This window comes from Cetorhinus maximus, chromosome 15, assembly GCF_964194155.1.
Source record: "Cetorhinus maximus chromosome 15, sCetMax3.hap1.1, whole genome shotgun sequence".
Taxonomy (NCBI): Eukaryota; Metazoa; Chordata; class Chondrichthyes; order Lamniformes; family Cetorhinidae; genus Cetorhinus; species Cetorhinus maximus.
Window position 1 is genome coordinate 80950864 of NC_135893.1, and position 21425 is coordinate 80972288.

General features: G+C 44.2%; 1 protein-coding gene across 1 annotated transcript in view; it reads right to left on the bottom strand.

Annotated features, from left to right (window-relative positions):
- LOC144691123 (ankyrin repeat and fibronectin type-III domain-containing protein 1-like) overlaps positions 1-21425 on the bottom strand; it is a 753296-nt gene that overhangs the window by 41323 nt on the left and 690548 nt on the right. Inside the window, exon 14 of the mRNA XM_078559192.1 lies at positions 1907-2073. Coding sequence (XP_078415318.1) covers positions 1907-2073 — 167 coding nt within the window. The remainder of the gene's footprint in view (positions 1-1906; positions 2074-21425) is intronic.

The following is a 21425-nucleotide window of genomic DNA, read 5'->3' on the forward strand; positions in this document are numbered from 1 at the left end:
AGCACAATGTCACAGTGTTCAAGAACTCTAAGAGACTCCACTCCAGCAATTTCAACGTGAAGTGAACAGTAACACAGAATCATGCAGGTTAGTGCCGGTTTCCCAGGCAAGAGTTTAAAATCTTCTCTTTCACGCCAATACTATGTGCCAGGGGAATTTGAAAGAGGAGGTGGCTTTGAAGAAATACTCTGAGAAAATCAAGGCAATTCCTTAATAATGGCAAGTGCTAAGGCCACAGACAGAAACTAAATGCATTGCAGAGAGGTGTTTAGCACCAATAAGAGGAAATGTGTCACACATAGGGAAGACTACAACACGTATTAAGGACATTGTCACAGGTAAGGGGTAGCGTAGAGCAGTGTGTCACTTGTGGGGGTGGGTGGAGGGAGTGTGTCACACATGGTGAGTGTGTCATGCATCGGGCAGAAGTGTGTCACGTGGGGGTGTCTGTCACGTTTGGGGGGGGAAATGCATCATACATGGAGGGGGGGAGAGAACCATGCATCAAACAGGAGTGTGTCACATGTTAAGGGGAGTGTGTTACATGTTGGGCGAGTGTCACATGTTGAGGGATTGTGTCATGTGGGGGTGTGTGTCACATGTGGGGAGGGAGTGTGTCACACATTGGGCAGGAATGTGTCACATGTTGTGGGAGTGTATCACACTTGGAGCAGTATGTCACATTGGGGGAGTGTGTTACATGTTTTGGGATTGTGTCATATGCGGTGGTGTGTCTCATATGTGGGGACAAATGTGTCAAACATGGGGTGGGGGGAGTGTGCCAGACATCGAACGGGAGTGTGTCATATGTTGAGAGGAGTGTGTTACATGTTGGCTGAGTGTCAAATGTTGGGGGGTTTTGTCACATGTGGGGGCATGTGTCACATGTGGAGGGGGGAATGCATCACATGATGGTGGGGGGACTGTGCCACACATCGAATGGGAGTGTATTACATATTGGGTAAATGTCACATATTGAGGGATTGTGTCACGTGGGGTGTGGGTCTCGTGGGGGAATACGTCACACATGGTGGGGGGAGTGTGTCACATGTGGGGGGAAATGCATCACACATGGGGGGAGCGTGGCACACATCAAATGGGAGTGTGTCACTTGTTGGGTGTGTGTCAATTGTTGGGACTATGTCACATATTGGGGGGAGGGTGTTACATGTCGGGGGAGAGTGTGCCACACATCAGGCGGCAGTATGCCACACGTTGGGTGCAAGTGTGTCACACATAGGGATGTGTACTAGGAGCTTTATATGTGAACTATCATTTTTGAGTGGTTTGAGTTCTTATTCGGATCTAGAATGAATGAGTGAATCTAAAAAACAACTTTTTAAGCTGTTTTGTTTGGATGTTGTACTTAGTCAGGTTTATTTTGCTTCATTTCCTAAAATGAGCAGAAAAGTGAAACATTTTTATGACAATTTTCTTAGTGGGTGTTGCATGAGGTGCCAAGCCATGTTGGGCTTCAGTCCAATAAGCATTAGACACTCTCTGATACCCAAACGACCATTCTTAATTTGTGTCCCTAGTCCGTGCATGTCAGTGAGACAGTCAACCTATAAACACTTCTCAGCGAAGCGCAGTTCATTCTGCACTGACCTCTGCACACAAAATTTCCAGCAGGGATGGTTGGACAATTATCAGGAATTGGCATTCTAGCTGATTTCTCTTTTCCCAGCACAGGGACACTGTAGGCCATTGTAGCATCTCAACTGCTGCCCAGATGAGATCATCTAACTCAACACAGACTGTGAATTGAACCTGGCATCTCTGGAGTACATGGCTCAATACTGCACATGGAAGGTTTAATAAGCAGCACATTTAGATTAATGTTACAGAGTGTCTTCTCACAATTCAATTAATTATCATTCTGTTTGTTGGTGCTTCTCTCTGTTACCTGGAGACATTGTGATTGCTCCTTATCTTGATATGACACAGGATATTGGGTAGCTTCTGAGGGACAAGGACACGGATTTGATCAACTGAGCTGCAGAGCTTTAAATAACCAAGATAAAGTCCTGGGGAAAGGGCCTGGTTGCTCCTCCTATGGTAGGCTAACTTTTCCTGAAAAGAAAAGAAGCAGAATGAGAATAGCAGGTCATCGACATGACCCTCAGCCCGGAAAATACAACATTTTCACTATTATTCCTCATAATATTCCTAACTGAGGGTGATAATGGTGTAGTGGTAATGTCAATGAGCTAGTAATCCAGAGGCCCAGGCTAATGCTGTGGGGGCCTGGGTTCAAATCCCACTGTGGCAGCTGGTGGAATTTAACTTCAATTAATCAAATCTGGAATATAAAGTTAGTCTTAGTAATAATGACCATGACAACTATTATTGATTGTTATAAAAACCCTTTAGGGAAGGAAATCTGCCATCCTTATCTGGTCTGGCTTACATGTGATTCTAGACCCACAATAATGTGGCTGACTCTTAACTGCCCTCTGAAGCGGCCTTGCAAGCCACTTGATTCAAGGGCAATTAGGGATGGGCAACAAATGTTATCCTTCCCAGCAGTGCGCACATCCCATGAAAGAATAGAAAAGATTAGGCTGTATCGCTAGCTCAGGCCAATAGCTACAGCATCCCTCCTGGAGTAACCACAGAGACACAGAAGCTTATTAACCCTCTGAGGGCCACAAGATAATTTATGCACTCAAATAACATTGTTTTTATAATTAACTAAGATGTATGTTTACGGTGGGAATGTGATTTCACAGTTCTAGAAACCAGCTGATTAATATTCAATATTGGAAACTTTCAGCAATTAGTCAGCTCTTCAAAAATATCGGAGGAGCAAAACCAAGCTCCTCCTCATATAATATCTGCCTGCAGCAGAAAGGGCATCAAGAATCCCTGTGCTGAATGCCAGTCTAAAATTTCTCTTTGTTATCTCAGAAGGTTTTAACCATTTAAAATTAACAGGTTAACTCCCGCCTTTAAACAGCTCAGTGAGGGTTTCAGATGAATGAGTTAAACATTCAGACACAAATTCAACAACATAATCCTTTTTCAACACACTCAATCCTGTGTCTTGTCCTGTGCATAACTCACTCCAGACTGTGTATACCACTTCAGCCTCTGTATATCTCACTCCAAATTGTGTCTTACTTTTTGGTAATTCACTCCAGCCTGTATCTTATCCTGTGTGCATCTCACATCCTGTGCATATCTCATTCCAACCTGTGTCTTATCCTATGTGTAGCTCACTGCAGCCTGTGTAACATCATCCTCCTCCAATGTCTCTCCATCATCATCCAGCTGGGTGGAACTGCACTTGCCTGGTTCTATTCTTACCTATCTAATCATAGCCAGAGAATCACTTGCAATGGCTTCTCTTTCTGCTTCTATGCCATAGCCTATTGTGTCCTCCAAGGATCTATCCTTGACCCCGCTTCCCCCTCTCTTATGTCTCATCTACATGCTAGCCTTAGCGATATCATCCAAAATACAATGTCAGTTTTAACATGCAAACTGACAACACCCACTCTACCGCACTACCATCTGTCTCAACTCCTCTACTGTCTCTAAATTATCAGACTGCTTGTCCAACACACAGTACTCGATGAACAGAAATTTCCTCCAACTAAATATTGGGAAAAACAATGCCTTTGTTTCAGTCCCCACCAGAAACTCCATTTCCTAGCTAACAACTACATCCCTTTCTCTGGCAACTGCTTGAGGCAGAAAAAAACTGTTCGCAACCTCAGTGTTATATTTGACTTTGGGATGAGTTTCCGACCAAATATCTGTGTCATCGCTAAGACGTGTCTATTTCCACATCAGTAATATGGCTCAACTCTGCCTCTGCTTCAGCTTATCTGCTGCTGAAACCCTCATCCATATCTCTGTTATCTCTAAACTTCACTATTCTAATGCATTCCTGGCTGGTCTCCGATCTTCCATCCTCCATGAATTTAAGATTATTCAAAATTCTGCTGCCTGTATCCTAACCTGCGCCAAGTCAAATTCACCCATCACCTTTGTGTCCGCTGACGTACATTGGTTCTTAGTTAAACAACTACTTTATTTTAAAATTATCTTTCTCATTCATAAATCCCTCTACAGCCTTGGGTCTCCCTACATCAGTAACCTCTCCAGCCTATAAGATTCTATGCTCTCCTAGTTCTGGCCTCTTGAGCATCTCAATTTGAATCATTCCACCATAGGCGTTTGTACCTTCAGCTATCAAGGCCCTAAGCTTAGAAATTCCCTCCCTTAACCTCCCTACTTCTGTTTCCTCCTTTAAGCAGTCTTTCAAACCTACCTCTTTGGCCAAGCTTTTGGTCATCTACCCTAATACCTCCAGAAGTGGCTCAGTGCCAAACTTTGCTTAATAACATTCATGTGAAGTGCCTTTGGCACATGTTATTATGTTAACGTGCTAATTAACAACAAGTTGGTGTAATGTTCCTGTAAAACATCTTGGGATATTTATATTGGGATCTTTTACTAATTTGGCAGGAGGAGGGGAACCAGGAAGTAGCATTAGAGAGGAAAAAGAAGGTGCACAAAGAATTGGGGGATAGGTAGCACTAGGATAAGAAAGACTCTAGGCGGGGTCAGAGAAAGAAGTGTATTAATATAAAAATTAGGTTTACAGTGTATGTATGTGAATGCATGGAGTGTGGTGAATGAAGCTGGTGAGTTGCAGGCACTGGCTCAATAAAGAGCAGGACTGCATACTAAATATGCCAGGATTAAAGCTGTTCAAGAAAGATAGGAAAGGAAAGAAAGGAGGAGGGATGGAAGTATTGATTAAAGAGAATATTACAATGCTGGAGAGAGAAGATGTTCTAGAGGTGTCAAGGAAAGAATCTATTTGATGAGAGCTAAGAAACAATAGAGGCACAATTACTCTATTGGGTGTATTCTATAGGCCACTAAATAGAGGGAAAGATGTAGAGGAACAAATTTTCAAGGAAATTACAGTGAAGTACAAAAACTGTAGAGTAGTTATGATGAGGGACCTTAATTATCTGAATATAAACTGGGATTGTGTAGTGCAAAGGGCAGCCAGAGGCAAGAGTTCCAGGAATGTGTTCAGGACAATTTTCTCCATCTGTATATTTCCAGTCCAATGAGGAAGAAGGAATTCCTGGAATTTGTTTCTGAGGAATGAGGTGGGATAAGTGGATCAAGTAGCAGTAGGGGAATATAGTATCATAAGGTTTAGGTTAGCTGTAGAAAAGAAAAAGGAATAATCCAAAGTAAAAATAATTAATTGGGGGTAGGCCAATTTCAATGGGGTGAGAACAGATCTGGATCAAGTAAATTGGAATCAAAGACTGGCAGGCAAAAACTGTAATTGAACAATGTGCTGCCTTTAAATAAGAGATGATTTGGGTAGTCAAGGTACATTCTCATGAGGGGAAAGGAAGGACAAATAAAAACCAGAGCTCACTGAATGATGAAAGAGATACAGAGTAAGACAAAGCAGAAAAAAGGTGCCTATGACAGATGTCAGGTTGATAATACAAGTTAGAACCAGGCTGAATATAGAAAGTTCAGAGGGGAAGTGGAAAAAAAGAGAGAATGAGAAGAGACTGGCAGCTAACATAAAAGGGGATCCAAAGCCTTCTATAGGCATATAAATAGTAAAGTGGTGGTAAAAGTAGCAGAAGTAGGGCCAAATAAAGGCCAAAAAGAAGACTCATGCATGGCAGCAGAGGGCAAGGCTGAGTTAAATGAGTACTTTGCATCTGGCTTTATCAAGGAAGAAGGTGCTGTCAAACAGGTATTGAAAGAGAAGGTGGCTGAGACACTGGGCTAAAAATTGGTAAAGAGGGCACGTTTTTTCCCCCTTTATCTAGAGGCTTGTACATCGCATCCCTGCAGACACGATCCATTTTCGACCTCCAGATAAAGCGGAAGATGGCTCGAGTGATCGCCATCGCGCAGGAGTCTGGAATGGGCCAGACCTGCGCCACGTACAGCAACAGCGAGAGTACCTCACACCTGATGACCAGGTTCTTTCCCGCAATGGAGAGGGAGCGTCGCTCCCACATGCCCAGTTTCCTTTTCACCATAGCCACTCGCTCCTTCCAGTTTCTAACGCATGCCCCGGTCCCTCCGAACCATATCCCCAGCACCTTCAGGCCGTCAGCCCTGACAGTGAAGGGGACAAAGGATCGGTCATCCCAGTTCCCAAAGAACATGGCCTCGCTCTTCCCACGATTTACCTTGGCTCCCGAGGCCAGTTCGAACTGGTCGCAGATGTGCATCAGTCTGCGCACCGACAGCGGATCCGAGCAGAAGACGGCGACGTCGTCCATGTACAGGGAGGCTTTTACCCGAGTGCCTCCACTGCCTGGGATCGTCACTCCTCTTATGCCCGGATCCTTCCTGATGGACTCGGCAAAGGGTTCTATGCAACACACGAAAAGGACAGGCGAGAGAGGACAGCCCTGCCTGACTCCAGATTTAATGGGAAAGCTATCTGTTTCCCACCCATTGATTGAGACTGCGCTACTGATGTTAGTGTAGAGCAGTTGGATCCAATTTCGAATTCCCTCCCCAAACCCCATTTTGGAGAGCACATCCCCCATGTAGGTGTGCGATATTCTGTCAAAGGCCTTCTCCTGATCCAAGCTGATGAGGCAGGTATCCACACCCCTGTCCTGTACATAGGCAATCGTATCCCTGAGCAGCGCCAGGCTGTCAGAGATCTTCCTGCCTGGCACAGAGCAGGTCTGGTCAGGGTGAATCACCAATTCCAGAGCGGATTTGACCCGGTTGGCGATGACCTTGGACAGAATCTTATAGTCCACATTCAACAGTGAAATGGGTCGCCAATTTCTAATTTCCTCCCTTTCCCCCTTGTGCTTGTAGATGAGGGTGATGATGCCTTTCCTCATGGATTCTGACATACTACCGGCCAGGAGCATACTCTCGTACACTCCTAGCAGGTCTGGGCCGATCAAGTCCCACAGAGCCGAATACAACTCCGCCGGCAAGCCGTCGCTTCCGGGGGTTTTACTCTTCTCGAAGGACTCGAGGGCCTTAGTCAGTTCATCAGGAGTTAGCGGTTTGTCCAGGCTCTCCCGCGTACTGTGGTCTAAGACCTCCGTGATAGAGGACAGGAAGGACTGGGAGGCCGTGCTGTCCGTGGGCTTCACGTCATACAATCCGGCATAAAAGGATTTGCTGATCCTCAGAATGTCGGACCGTGATGACTTTACTGAGCCGTCTTCTTCCTTCAGGCTGCTGATCACAGAGCGCTCTCTGTGTACCTTTTGGAAGAAGAAACGTGAGCACGTCTCATCCTGCTCCACGGAGCGGACTCTGGAACGGAAGATGATCTTGGAGGCCTCCGAGGCAAAGTGCGAGGCTTGCTGGCCCTTCACCTCTTGGAGCTCCTCCTTGACATCGACCCCCATCGACTGCAGCCGGAGCAGATTCTGCATCTTTTTCTGGAGTCGGGACATTTCCCTCTGTTCCATCGCCCTCATACTGATGGCCACCTTTGTGTGTGGCTGCATCAAGCGGTGCGTAGACCCTCAGTACGCAAACACCAAGTGTCACTACGTGCTGAGGTTCTACCTGTCCCCGGTGTTGCGAAGGATGGGTCTGGCCACGCTGCCGCGGAACGCTCCAAGTAGTTGGACCGTGCCGTACCACCTGTCCCTGGTGGAAAAATTTATGCAGAAAAACACCTTTGACCACAAGTCCATCAGGCAGTGGTCAGCACGTAACGTCCTAGAGGCCCTGAGGGAAAAGGAGAGGGTGGACCCTGTGGGATGGTTCCCCGAGCAGACTGTCAAAGTCATTTGGCAGAATGCCTCATCGCCAGAACTTTCCAACAAGCACCAAGACGTAGCTTGGCTGGTGGTGAGAAAGGCCCTCCCCGTCAGATCCTTCCTACACGCCAGGAGGCTCACCCCCTCTGCACGTTGCCCTCGAGGTGGCTGTGGTGGGGAAGAGACCGTTGTTCACCTCCTTGTGGATTGTGCCTTTGCAAAGAAAGTCTGGAGAGAGATGCAGTGGTTGCTGTCGAGGTTCATCCCGAGCAGTTCTGTGACACAGGACTCTGTGCTCTACGGGCTGTTCCCAGGGACACACACCGAGACAAACATCGACTGCAGCTGGAGGATCATCAACTCGGTGAAAGACGCGCTTTGGTCTGCCCGAAACTTGTTGGTCTTCCAGCACAAAGAGTTGTCCCCGACCGATTGTTGCGGACTGGCACAATCCAAAGTCCAGGACTACGTGCTGAGGGACGCACTAAAGCTTGGGGCAGCTGCCGCAAAGGCGCAATGGGGAAGGGTCGCTGTCTAAGACCTTTCTACCACAGCGCACCGAGAGACTGGGAACTGTTTAGAGCCCCTCGGGCTGTACAGATCAAAATGAAAGGCTGTAAATGATTGTAATACTGTTTGTACTGATGCACCTGGTGATACATTTTGTAAAAGTTTAACCTGGATTGTACCCTTGTAATGTTGTGTTTGAAATGGTTTGGAATGTGATTGAAGATATTTTATGAATAAAGTATATTTTTACAAAAAAAAAAATAAAAATTGGTAAAGAGGCATTAGAAAGGCTGGCTGTACTTAAAATTGATAAGTCACTAAGCACCAGATCAGATGCATCAAAGGACACTGAAGGAAAAAAAAAGTGGAAATTGCAGAGGCATTTGCCATAATTTTCTAATCCTTCTTAGATACAGGGGTGGTGCCAGAGGACTGTCAAATCTTTGTTCAAAAAAGGGTGCAAGGATAAGCCCAGCAACTACAGGCCAGTCAGTTTAACCTCAGTGATGGGAAAATGTTCAGAAATGATAATCTGGGACAAAATTAACAGTCACTTGAACAAATGTGGATTAATTAAGTAAAGGTAGCAAGAATTTGTTTAGGGCAAATTGTGTTTAACTAATTTGATTGAAGTTTTGATGGGGTAACAGATAGGGTTATTGAGGGTAACATATTTGATGTGGTGTACATGAAATTGCAAAAAAGAGACATGTCGAAGCTTTTCATCTTGCACTCATCAGGATGCTTCGCAAGCATACAAATATAACAGAGTAGCGGTGAATGGTTGTTTTTCGAACTGAAGGACACTATATAGTGGGGTTCCCCGAGGATCATTATTAGGACCACAGCTTTTCTTGATCCACATTAATGCCCAATACTTGGGCGGGCAGGGCACAATTTCAAAATTTGCATATGACACAAGCTTGTAAGTATTGCGAAATGTGAGGAGGATAGTGATAGGTTTCAAGAGCATACAGACAGGCTGGTGGAATGGGTGACATGTGGCAGATGAAATTTAATGCAGAGAAGTATGAAGTAATACATTTGGTAGGATGAATGAGGAAACACAATACAAAATAAAGAATACAAGTCTAAAGATGCTGCAGGAGCAGACAGACATGGGGTTTTTTTTATTCATTGAATGGGATGTAGGTGTCGCTGGCTAGGCCAGCATTTATTGTCCATCCCTAATTGCCCTTGAGAAGGTGGTGATGAGCTGCCTTCTTGTACTGCTGCAGTCCCTGAGGTGTAGGTACACCCACAGTGCTGTCAGAAAGGGAGTTTCAGAATTTTGACCCATCGACAGTGAAGGAACGGTGACATATTTCCAAGTAAGGATAGTGATTGGCTTGGAGGGGGACATCCAGATGGTGGTGTTCCCATGTATCTGCTACTTCCTTCTAGATGGTAGCGGTCGTGGGTTTGGAAGGTGTGCCTAAGGAGTATATGTGCACAAATCATTGCAAGTGGCTGAGTGGGGGCCTGTGCTCTTTTGCGCATGCGTGCGAAAGAGCACAGAAATCTCCGTGAGACACAGAGCTGATTTGTTTGATTATCAAAAAGTTTAATAAGCAAAAAAAAAATTAAGATAGTGTCACATGAGCTGGGACATGTCAATGAACTTTAGTAAAACATTTTATTCAATTTATAAACACTTCATGAAACCTCATCCCACCCGTGGGATAAATGTGAAGGCTGCCTGGGCTCTTCGCCTGCCCACCAGCCTTAAGGTTGGACGGGCAGCTCCGTTAAGTATTTTAATTAGTTTTTAAATGGCCTTAATAGGTCTTTGACAGTTCGGCGGGTACGCAGCCGACTCTGGTGCGCGCCCGCTGAACTGAAAATCGGAATGACACGCGGTGACGTCGGGACGCACGCCCGACATCACCGCACGTCATTTTACACGTCGGCAAGCGGGGCCCGCCCCCACATGCTGACCCAAAGATTCTGGCCATAGAAATAGGAAAGGGGAATAAGGTGCATAAAGGAATGAAAGTTTTGGATAGTACCAGAGAAGGAACTGGTACCATATTAGATGGAAACAGACTAAGAAGGACTATGCGTAATGCAAAGACAGGTTATCAATGCATGCATTTAAATGCACTAACTGTGGTGAATAGAATTGGTAAGTTACAAACATAAATAGACACGTGGGAATATGATGCAGTAGCAATAACAGAAACGTGGCTTAAAAATGGTGAGGACTGGGTGCTTAATAACAAAGGATGCAAAGGCTTCAGAAAAGATAGGGAAGGCAAAAAGGAGGTTGGGTGGCAGCACTGATTAGGGAGGACATTGTAGTGTTGCAAAAAGAGGATGTCCTGGAGAGGCAAAGACAAAATTCATTTGGTTAGTGTTGAAAAGCAAAAAGGGGATTATTTTGCTACTGGGATATTCTATAGGCTTCCAAATAGTGACAGAGAGAGGGGCAAATCTGCAGGGAAATCCCAGAGATGTGCAAGAACTATAGAGTGGTGATATTGGGGGATGTTAATTACTCAAATATTGATTGGGGTAATGTTATAGTAAAGGGTAAGGAAGGGGAGGAATTATGAAATGTGTTCAGGAGAACTTCCTTGAGCAATATATTCTCAGTTCAACTAGAAAGGACGCATTGCTGAATCTGATGCCGGGGAATGAGGTGGGCCAAGTGGATCAAGTGTCTGTGGGGGAACATTTGGGAAGAGTGATCATTAGCAATGGAGAAAAGCAAGGAACAATTTAAAATAGAACTTTTAAATTGGAAGAGGGCTAACTTTAATGGGATGAGAGGGGAGCTACCCATGGTAAAATGGAATCAAAGACTAACAGGAAAAACTGTAACAGAACAACAGATGATCTTTAAGGAAGCGATGTTTCAGGCGCAGGCTAGGTACATTCCAAAAAGGTGAAACGTAAGGGAACCAAAGCTAGGGCTCCTTCAATGAAGAGGGAGACAGAGAATTTGCTGAAACAACAAAAAAGGGGGTGTATGAAGCATTTCAGCTGAATTCTTCAAGCAAGAACCAGGCCAAATACAACAAGTTGAGAGGCGAGGAGAAGAAGAAAATATGACTGACAAGGAGAGAATGAGAATAGGATGGCAGTTAACATAAAAGAGAATCCAAAAATCTTCTCCTGGTATGTAAACAGGAAGCAGTGTGAAGGGCCTATGAGGAACAAAGAGGGTGATATATGCTTAGAGGGGAAGGGTAAGGCTAGAATGCTTAATAAGTAAACACCTTGTATCGGTGTTTACTAAGGAAGAGGGTGTTGACAAATTATTGATAGAATACCAGAGGTAGCGCTAATAGATGGAGTAAAAATTGCTAGGAAGGATGTACTGGAAAGGCTGGTGATGCTCAGAATCTGGAACTCATTCCTTAGCAACACTGCAGATGTACGTACACCAGATGGACATCAGTGGTTCACCTTCTCAAAGGCCATTATGGATGGGCAACAAATGTTGGCTTTGCAGGCGACACTCACATCCCATAAAAGAATTTTAAAAAACTAGCATTTAGTTTGTTCTTTCCTTTTAGCAGAATACATTTTTGCTGCATTCTGTTGAACATTTCAGATGCCTCCCATTGTTGCTTTACATCGTTGTTTGCCAATATAATTGCCCATTGTTTTTTCCTAAGTTCTTGGGGAGACTTGCCTTAATTAAGGTGAGCCAGCACGGAATTGCAAAAGACATATCATGCTTGACTGATTGAATTGAATGTTTTGATAAAGTAATAGAGAAGATTGATGTAGGGAAAGCAATGGATGTTGTCTCTATTAATTTTTTTTAAAGTCTTTGACAAAGTACCACATAACAGGCTGGTTAACAAAATTGAGGTTCACGGAATAGGAGGGTCGGTGCTAGCTAGGATAAAAAAGGACAGAAAACAGCGAGTTGTGGTAAATGGTTATTTTACAGACTGGCAGTCAGTGGTGTTTCCCAAGGGTCAGTGCTAGGACCACTGCGTTTTCTGATATATATAAATGACTTGAATATTGGAATACAGAGTAAAATTTCAAAATTTGCCTATGATACCAAACTTGGAATAGTGACCAACAATGAGGATGTTACTAATCGACTGCAACTAGGCTAGCAGAATGGACAGGTAAATGGCAAACGGAATTTAATACAGAGAAGTGTGAGGTGATGCACTTTGGCAGAAGGGCATAGGCAGAGGCAATATATACTCAATGCATAGTTCTAAACAATGTGCAGGGACAGAGGGGCTTGGGGGTGTACGTGCATAGATCTTTGAAGGTGACAGGACATATTGAGTGGTTAGCAAAGCATATGGGATCTTGGGCTTCATAAATAGAGGCATTAAGTACAAAAGCAGGGAAGTTATGCTGAACTTTTATAAAGCTCTGATTAGGCCACAACTAGATCATTGCGTCCAGTTATGGTCACCACAATTTAGGAAGAGTGTGAAGGTCCTTGAGAGGGTGTAGAAGAGATTTATCACAATAGTTCCAGGGATAAAGTATTTTAGCTACAGGGTTAGGTTGGAGAAGCTTGGGTTGTTCTACTGGGAATAAAGGAGATTATGGGGAGATTTGACAGAGGTGTACAAGGTTATGACAGATTTAGATAAGATAAACAAAGAAAAACTGTTCCCATTAATTGATCATACAAGGACTGGCAGACACAGATTTAAGGTTTTTGATAAGAGATGCAGGAGGGATGTGAGGAATAACATTTTTTGCAGTGAGTGGTAATGGCCTGGAACTCGTTGCCTATGAGGATGGTGGAAGTGGAGAATGAATGATTTCAAAAGGAAATTAGATGGTCTCTTGAGGGAAATAAACTTGCAGGGCTATGGGAATACAGCGGGGCAATGGAACTGACTGGATTGCTCTACAGAGAGCTGGCATGGACTTGATTGGCTGAATGACTTGGATGAAGGGGCTGAAGAAATGATTGCTAAATTTGCTGATGACACAAAGATAGGCGGGAAAATAAATTGTGAAGAAGACGTAAGGAGGCCACAAAGTGACATAGATAGGTTAAACGAGTGGGAAAAGATCTGACAAATGGAGTATAATGTGGGCAAATGTGAAATTGTTCTTTTTGGCAGGAAGAATAAAAAAGAAGCTTATTATCTAAATGGTGAGAGATTGCAGAGCTCCGAGATTCAGAGGGATCTGGGTGTTTTAGTGCATGAATCACAAAAGGTTCGTATGCAGGTACAGCAGGTAATTAGGAAAGCTAATAGAATGTTATATTTTATTGTGAGGGGAATTGATTACAAAAGTAGGGAGGTTATGCTTCAGTTGTACAGGGCATTGGTGAGACCACATCTGGAGTATTGTGTATAGTACTGGTCTCCTTATTTAAAGAAAGATGTAAATGTGTTAGAAGCAGTTCACAGGAGGTTTGCTAGACTAATACCAGGAATGAGCGGGTTGTCTTATGAGGAAAGGTTGGACAGCTTAGGCTTGTATCCACTGGAATTTAGAAGGGTAAGTGGCAACTTAATTGAAACCTTTAAGATCCTGAGGGTTGATAAAGTGGATGTGGAGAGGATGCTTCCTCTTGTGGGAGAATCTAGAACTAGGGGTCATTGAGGAACAGTTATGTAGGCAGATTTTGGAAAGATGTAAAAGCAATAGGGTTATTGTGGTGGGTGATTTTAACTTTCCCTATATTGACTGGGAATCACTTAGTGCTAGGGGTTTGGAATGGTGCAGAATTTGTAAGGTGGGCTTCCTGAGACAATATGTAGATAGTCCAACTAGGGAAGGGGCAATACTGGACCTGGTATTAGGGAATGAACCCGGCCAGGTGGTCGAAGTTTCAGTAGGGGAGCATTTCGGGAAAAGTGACCATAATTCAGTAAGTTTCAAGGTACTGGTGGATAAGGATAACAGGAGTCCTCGGGTTAAGGTGCTTAATTGGGGGAAGGCTAATTATAACAATATTAGGCAGGAACTGAGGAATCTAGACTGGAGGCAGATGTTTGAGGGCAAATCAACAACTGACATGTGGGGAGCTTTCAAACGTCAGTTGATAAGAATTCAGAACCGGCATGTTCCTGCTAGGATGAAGGATAAGCATGGCAAGTTTCAGGAACCTTGGATAACAAAGGATATTGTGAGATTAGTCAAAAAGAAAAGGGAAGCATTCGTAAGGGCTAGAAGGCTGGGAACAGATGAAGCCCGTGGAGAATATAAAGAAAGTAGGAAGAAACTTAAGCAGGGAGTCAGGAGGGCTAAAAGGGGTCATGAAAAGTCACTGGCAACCAGGATTAAGGAAAATCCCAAGGCCTTTTATACATATGTAAAAAGCAAGAGGGTAGCCAGGGAAAGGGTAGGCCCACTCAGGGACAGAGGTGGGAATCTGTGTGTGGAGCCAGAAGAAATGAGAGAGATACTAAATGAATACTTCTCATCAGTATTCACCAAAGAGAAGGACTTAGCGGTCGATTTGTCTAGGGAAGAGTGTGTAGATAGCCTGGATCATGTTGAGATCAAAAAAAAGGTGTTAGGCATCTTGAAGAATATTAAGGTGGATAAGTCCCCAGGGCCAGATGGGATCTACCCCAGAGTACTGAGGGAGGCAAGGGAGAAGATTGCTGGGGCCTTGACAGGAATCTTTGTATTCTCACTGGCTACGGGTGAGGTCCTAGAAGACTGGAGAATGGCCAATGTTGTTCCATTATTTAAGAAGGGTAGCAGGGATAATCCAGGAAATTACAGGCTGGTGAGCCTTACGTCAGTGGTAGGGAAATTATTGGAGAAGATTCTTCGTGACAGGATTTACTACCATTTGGAAGCAAATGGGCGTATTAGTGAGAGGCAGCATGGTTTTGTGAAAGGGAGGTCGTGTCTCACTAACTTGATCGAGTTTTTCGAGGAAGTGACAAAGATAATCGACGATGGAAGGGCAGTGGATGTTATCTACATGGATTTCGGTAAGGCCTTTGACAAGGTCCCTCATGGCAGACTGGTACAGAAGGTAAAGTCACACGGGATCAGAGGTGAGCTGGCAAGATGGATACAGAATTGGCTTGGTCACAGAAGACAGAGGGTAGCAGTGGAAGGGTGCTTTTCTGAATGGAGAGCTGTGGCTAGTGGAGTTCCGCAGGGATCAGTGCTGGGACCTTTGCTGTTTGTAGTATACATAAAGGATTTGGAGGAAAAGTAACTGGGCTAATTAGTAAGTTTGCAGACGACACTAAGATTGGAGGAGTGGCAGATAGTGAAGGGGATTGTCAAAGGATACAACGGGATATAGATCAGTTGGAGACTTGGGCGGAGAAATGGCAGATGGAGTTTAATCCAGACAAATGCGAGATAATGCATTTTGGAAGGTCTAATACAGGCAGGAATTATACAGTAAATGGCAGAACCCTTAAGTGCATGAACGGGCAGAGGGATCTGGGTGTACAGGTCCACAGGTCACTGAAAGTGGCAACACAGGCGGATAAGGTAGTCAGGAAGGCATATGGCATGCTTGCCGTCATCGGCAGGGGTATTGAGTATAAAAGCTGGGAAGTCATGCTGCAGCTGTATAGAACCTTGGTTAGGCTACACTTGGAATATTGCGTGCAATTCTGGTCACCACGTTACCAGAAGGATATGGATGCATTGGAGAGGGTGCAGAGGAGGTTTACCAGGATGCTGCCTGGTCTGGAGATTATTAGCTATGAGGAGAGGTTGGAGAAACTCGGATTGTTCTCACTAGAGCGACAGAGATTGAGGGGCGACTTGATAGAAGTTTACAAAATTATGAGTGGCATGGATGGAGTAGATAGTCAGAAGCTTTTTCCCAGGGTGGAAGAGTCAATTACTAGGGAACGTAGATTTAAGGTGAGAGGAGAAAACAATAGAGAGATGTGCGGGGCAAGTTTTTTACGCAGAGGGTAGTGAGTGTCTGGAATTCGCTGCCAGAGGAGGTGGTGGAAGCAGGTACGATGTGGTGTTTAAGAGGCAGCTTGACAAATACATGAATAGGATGGGAATAGAGGGATAAGGACCCCGGAAGTGCAAAATGTTTTAGTTGACGGGCAATATGATCGGCGTAGGCTTGGAGGGCCGAAGGGCCTGTTGCTGTGCTGTACTTTTCTTTGTTCTTTGAATACCTGAGAGATCGAGTTCTCCAAGGGGTTATTCATTGGAATGGGCTCAAATTCAGTTGCAAATAAAAAAAATGGAACTAGAGGCAGCAGAAAAGGAAAGAGAAAGGGCATTCCAAAGGGAACAGACAGAAAGGCAGGAGAGAGAAAGAAAAGAAATGGAAATGGGAAAACTTGATCTCCAGAGGGAATTAGAAATGGCAAGGTTAGAAAAGGGGGGAAGAGAAAAAGAGAGAGGCAGAGAATTCCAGCTTAGAATGCTGGCAGTTAAAAAAGAGACAAGACTTATTTCCAGATCAGAACCCAGTGTGGAGATGTTTAAATTTGTACAAGCTCTTCCAAAGTTTAAGGAAAGAGGTGTTGAAGCATTCTTTATTTTATTTGAGAAGATAGCTAAACAGATGAATTGGCCAAAGGAAAACTGGACATTGCCTGTGAAGAGCAAATTGACAGGTAGAGCACAGGAAATTTATGCTTCACTGTCAGAGGAGGTTTCTAGGTATTATGATGTGGTGAAAAAGGCCATTTTGAGTGCATATGAATTGGTCCCTGAAGCATAAAGACAAAAGTTTTGAAATTTAAGGAAGCAGCCTGGGCAAACTTACATTGAATTTGAAAGAGTTAAGCAAAGTAGTTTTGACAGGTGGATACAAGTATCGGGAGTTGAAACTACATATGAAGTTCTCAGAGACACCATTCTCTTGGGAGAATTAAAAAATTCCCTACCTTCTGTTATAAGAACTCATGTTGAAGACCAAAGGGTTGCAACTGCTAGATAGGCAGCAGTAATGGCTGATGATTATGAGCTGATCCATAAAACTAAAAATATTCCGGCAATAGTACTGTAGACTTGTGCTCCAGAACTTGCCACGCCCCTAGCCAAGCTGTTCCAGTACAGCTACAACACTGGCATCTACCCGGCTATGTGGAAAATTGCCCAGGTATGTCCTGTACACAAAAAGCAGGACAAATCCAAACCAGCCAATTGCCTCCCCATCAGTCTACTCTCCATCATCAGTAAAGTGATGGAAGGGGTCATCAACAGTGCTATCAAGCAGCACTTGCTTAGCAATAACCTGTTCACTGATGCCCAATTTGGGTTCCGCCAGGGCCACTCAGCTCCTGACCTCATTACAGCCTTGGTTCAAACATGGACAAAAGAGCTGAATTCCCGAGGTGAGGTGAGAGTGACTGCCCTTGACATCAAGGCAGCGTTTGACAGAGTGTGGATTCAAGGAGCCCGAGCAAAACTTGAGTCAATGGAAATCAGGGGGAAAACTCTCTGCTGGTTGGAGTCATACCTAGTACAAAGGAAGATTGTTATGGTTGTTGGAGGTCAGTCATCTCAGCTCCAGGACATCACTGCTGGAGTTCCTCAGGGTAGTGTCCTCGACTTAACCATCTTCAGCTGCTTCATCAATGACCTTCCTTCCATCATAAGGTCAGAAGTGGGGATGTTCGCTGATGATTGCACAATGCTCATTCGTGACTCCTCAGGTACTGAAGCAGTCTATGTCCAAATGCAGCAAGGCCTGGGCAATATCCAGGCTTGGGCTGACAAGTGGCAAGTAACATTTGCACCACACAAGTGTCAGGCAATGACCATCTCCAGCAAAAGAGAATCCAACCATCGCCCCTTGATGTTCAATGGCATTACCATCACTGAATCCTCCACTATCAACATCCTGGGGGTTACCATTGACCAGAAACTGAACTGGACTAGCCATATAAATACTGTCACTACAACAGCAGGTCAGAGGCTAGGAATAGTGTGACGAGCAACCTACCTCCTGACTCCCCAAAGCCTGTCAACTAACCACAAGGCACAAGTCAAGAGTGTGATGGAATACTCCCCACTTGCCTGGATGAGTGCAGCTCCCACAACACTCAAGAAGGTTGACACCATCCAGGACAAAGCAACCCACTTGGTTGGCATCACATTCACAAACATTCACTCCCTCTACCGCCAACGCATAGTAGCAGCAGTGTGTACCATCTACAAGATGCACTGCAGGAATTCACCAAGGCCCCTTCCAAACCCACAACCACTACCATCTGGAAGGACAAGGGCAGCAGATAGATGGGAAAACCACCACTTAGAAGTTCCCCACCAAGTCACTCACCATCCTGACTTGGAAATATATCGCTGTTCCTTCACTGTCGCTGGGTCAAAATACTGGAACTCCCTTCCTAACAGTACTGTGGGTGTACCCATACCACATGGACTGCAGTGGTTCAAGAAGGCAACTCACCACCATCTTCTCAAGGGCAACTAGGGATGGGCAATAAATATGGCCCAGTCAGCAAAGCCCGCATCCCATGAATGAATAAAAAAAAAGTGGAGACACCCTCACAGGCCAGCGGATGAGGAATGGACAGTTGTTCATCAGATAGTGGTATCCAAATATCATAAAGAGATATTGCGACAACGCATGAAATTCCTATGGCAGGACATGCAGGAATACGGAAAACCCGTATTGGGAAAACCCAAGCATCGATAAACAGGCATTTTACCTGGCCAAAACTTCATAAGGACATAGTGCAACATGTCATACTTGTCAGGTAGTAGGTAAACCTCAACATGTAATCAAACCAGCATCTTTAATACCCATACCAGTTTTTGAAGAACCATTCACTCAGGTATTTGCAGATTGTGTGGGACCATTACCCAAAACGAAAGCAGGGCATCAGTATATCCTTACAATCATGGATTTGACAACCTGATTTCCAAAAGCTATTCCTTTAAGGGCAGTTATGGTAATATATGGTAATTATAGCTAATATGGTAGTAGAAAAGTTAACTCAGCTTTTCACTCAACATAGCCTGTCAATTGGAATACAATCTGACCAAGGTTCTAACTTCATGTCTAAAATTTTCCAGGACTTAATCAGCAGTTTGGGCATCAAACAACTAAAGTCTACCGCCTATCATCCACAGACACAGGGAGCTTTAGAGAGATACCATCAGACTCTCAAAAACATGATTAAGACCTATTGCCACGAATACTCAAAGGGCTGGGACAAAGGATTAGATTTCTCACTATTTGCTGCCAGGGCTTCTCCAATTGAATCCACTGGATATAGTCCACTTAAATTGATCTATGGTCATGAAAGAAGAGGTCCATTAAAAGTGATTAAGGAAAGATTTTTAAAGCAGAAAGATGAACTTTCCATGTTGGATTACATGTCCATGTTTCGGGAAAGATTCAGAGGAGTATGTAAAGTAGCACAAGAGCATTTAAAAATTTCACAAACAAAACTGAAAGAATGGGCAGGTAAACATGCTACAACTAGAACGTTCCAAGCAGGAGATGAAGTATTGATATTGTTGCCTTTGCAGGGTGGACTCCTGAAAGTGAAATTTGGTGGCCCCTACAAGGTAGTTAGGAGAGTTAGTAAAGTGACTTATTTGATAGATACTCCAGAGCGTAGGAAAAAGAAATGCTTATGTCACATAAACATGTTGAAGCAATATCATCGTAAGGAAGATGATATTAAAGAGCAAGTGTGGCAGGTGGTAGGAGTAATGGAGGATGACAGAGACAGTAAGAGTAAGGTAGAAAGAGAAGTAGACAATGCACAAAGTGAACCTCCTACAATTCGCCTAGCCAATACGAAAATACTGGGACAGTTAGATACTGTGTCTCATACTTAGAGGAAGGATGAATGGAAGTAAACCTTGTGTTTTGTTGTCCATGTGTCACATACCTTGCATTTTTGAAATGGTGTTTCATCCATTTTAAGGGTGGAGGCATGTAAAGAACATATCTTTTTGTTTCTGTGGGACTGTGGATTAAAATTACAGTGGCTGAAGTTTGAAAGACATGTCTACTGGAACAGTGTGAGGGATATGAACAATGTTGCTGCCCTGGAACACAGAGTGCCATGAAAGACAGGGTGGTGCCGAGGAGCAGCCCGGTCTATCAGAAGTCGGAACTATCTGGCAACAATATTTTTAATCGGCTCCTGACCAGGTGACTAGGGTTTTGTGTGAGCGCAGTGCAGTGAAAAGCTCCCAGCCTGAAAAAAGAAAAGACCAAAAACCTCTTTCTCCTGTGTGTGTAAGATTCCAGGAACTCTACAATAATAGCTGGCTGTTTGTTTTCCATTCATATCTCTATCACCTGCTCTCTCTCTCTGAAAAACCCCTGTCAAGAGGAAAAGGGAAAAATCACTGTTAGAGACATTGAAAAACAAGTGCTGAAGCAGTGAACTAAAGACTGAATGTGTTGGGAAGGCCACCTCATGTCATCAACAAAGAACTGAAAGGAATTTGGGACGGCATCGATCAGAATCAACCTATCGAATCCTATACTCCGGAATGGTGCTATTGAACTGTTTTATCCCACCATTAAAAGCCATGTTTTTGTGTCTTATGTGTCTTGTATGTGTGTGTATAGGGATTTAAAAAGGGGTAGAGTTTAGGTTATAGAGTTAGAAATTAGCAGTTCTTTTGCCACTGGTTAAAGACAATTTATTCAATAAACTGTTATTTACTTATTAAGTTTACAAACCCGGTGCTTGTATTCTGTTAACCTAAACTAAACAATTAGGTGGTTTGGTCAAACTTTTCACATTTGCTGCGGCTCAGGGAGCAGTGAGGCTTGATATTGCAATGCACTATACTCAGTGAATCGTGACAACGTTTAAAGCATTGTGGAATTAAGGACCAGTGTAAATTAGTGAGGGCAGGACTGACAGAATTTTCCCATTGGCGTGCGGGTCCCGCCCCGCACGCCGACGTGTAAAATGATGCGTGGTGACGTCGGGCGAGCGTCCTGACATCACCGTGCGCCATCACGATATTACGTTGGGCGGGCGCGCATTGATCTCTGATGCGCACCCGCCATTAATTAACTGGCCACTTAAGGCCCTTGAGGTGCCAATTGACGGCGATTTTTTGGTGCCCGTTCAGTCTTCGGGTTGGCGCACAAATGCAACAAGCAGGTGGGTAGGACCCATTTGTATAAACCTCATCCATGTGCGGAATAAGAGAGCTCAGTGGGGTCGCGAGTGTGCTCTGTCAAATGTTGATTTTTCAAAGTTATTGATACTTGTCTGTGTGATCTGCAATACCTCAAAATGCACACCAGCTGCTTGGACT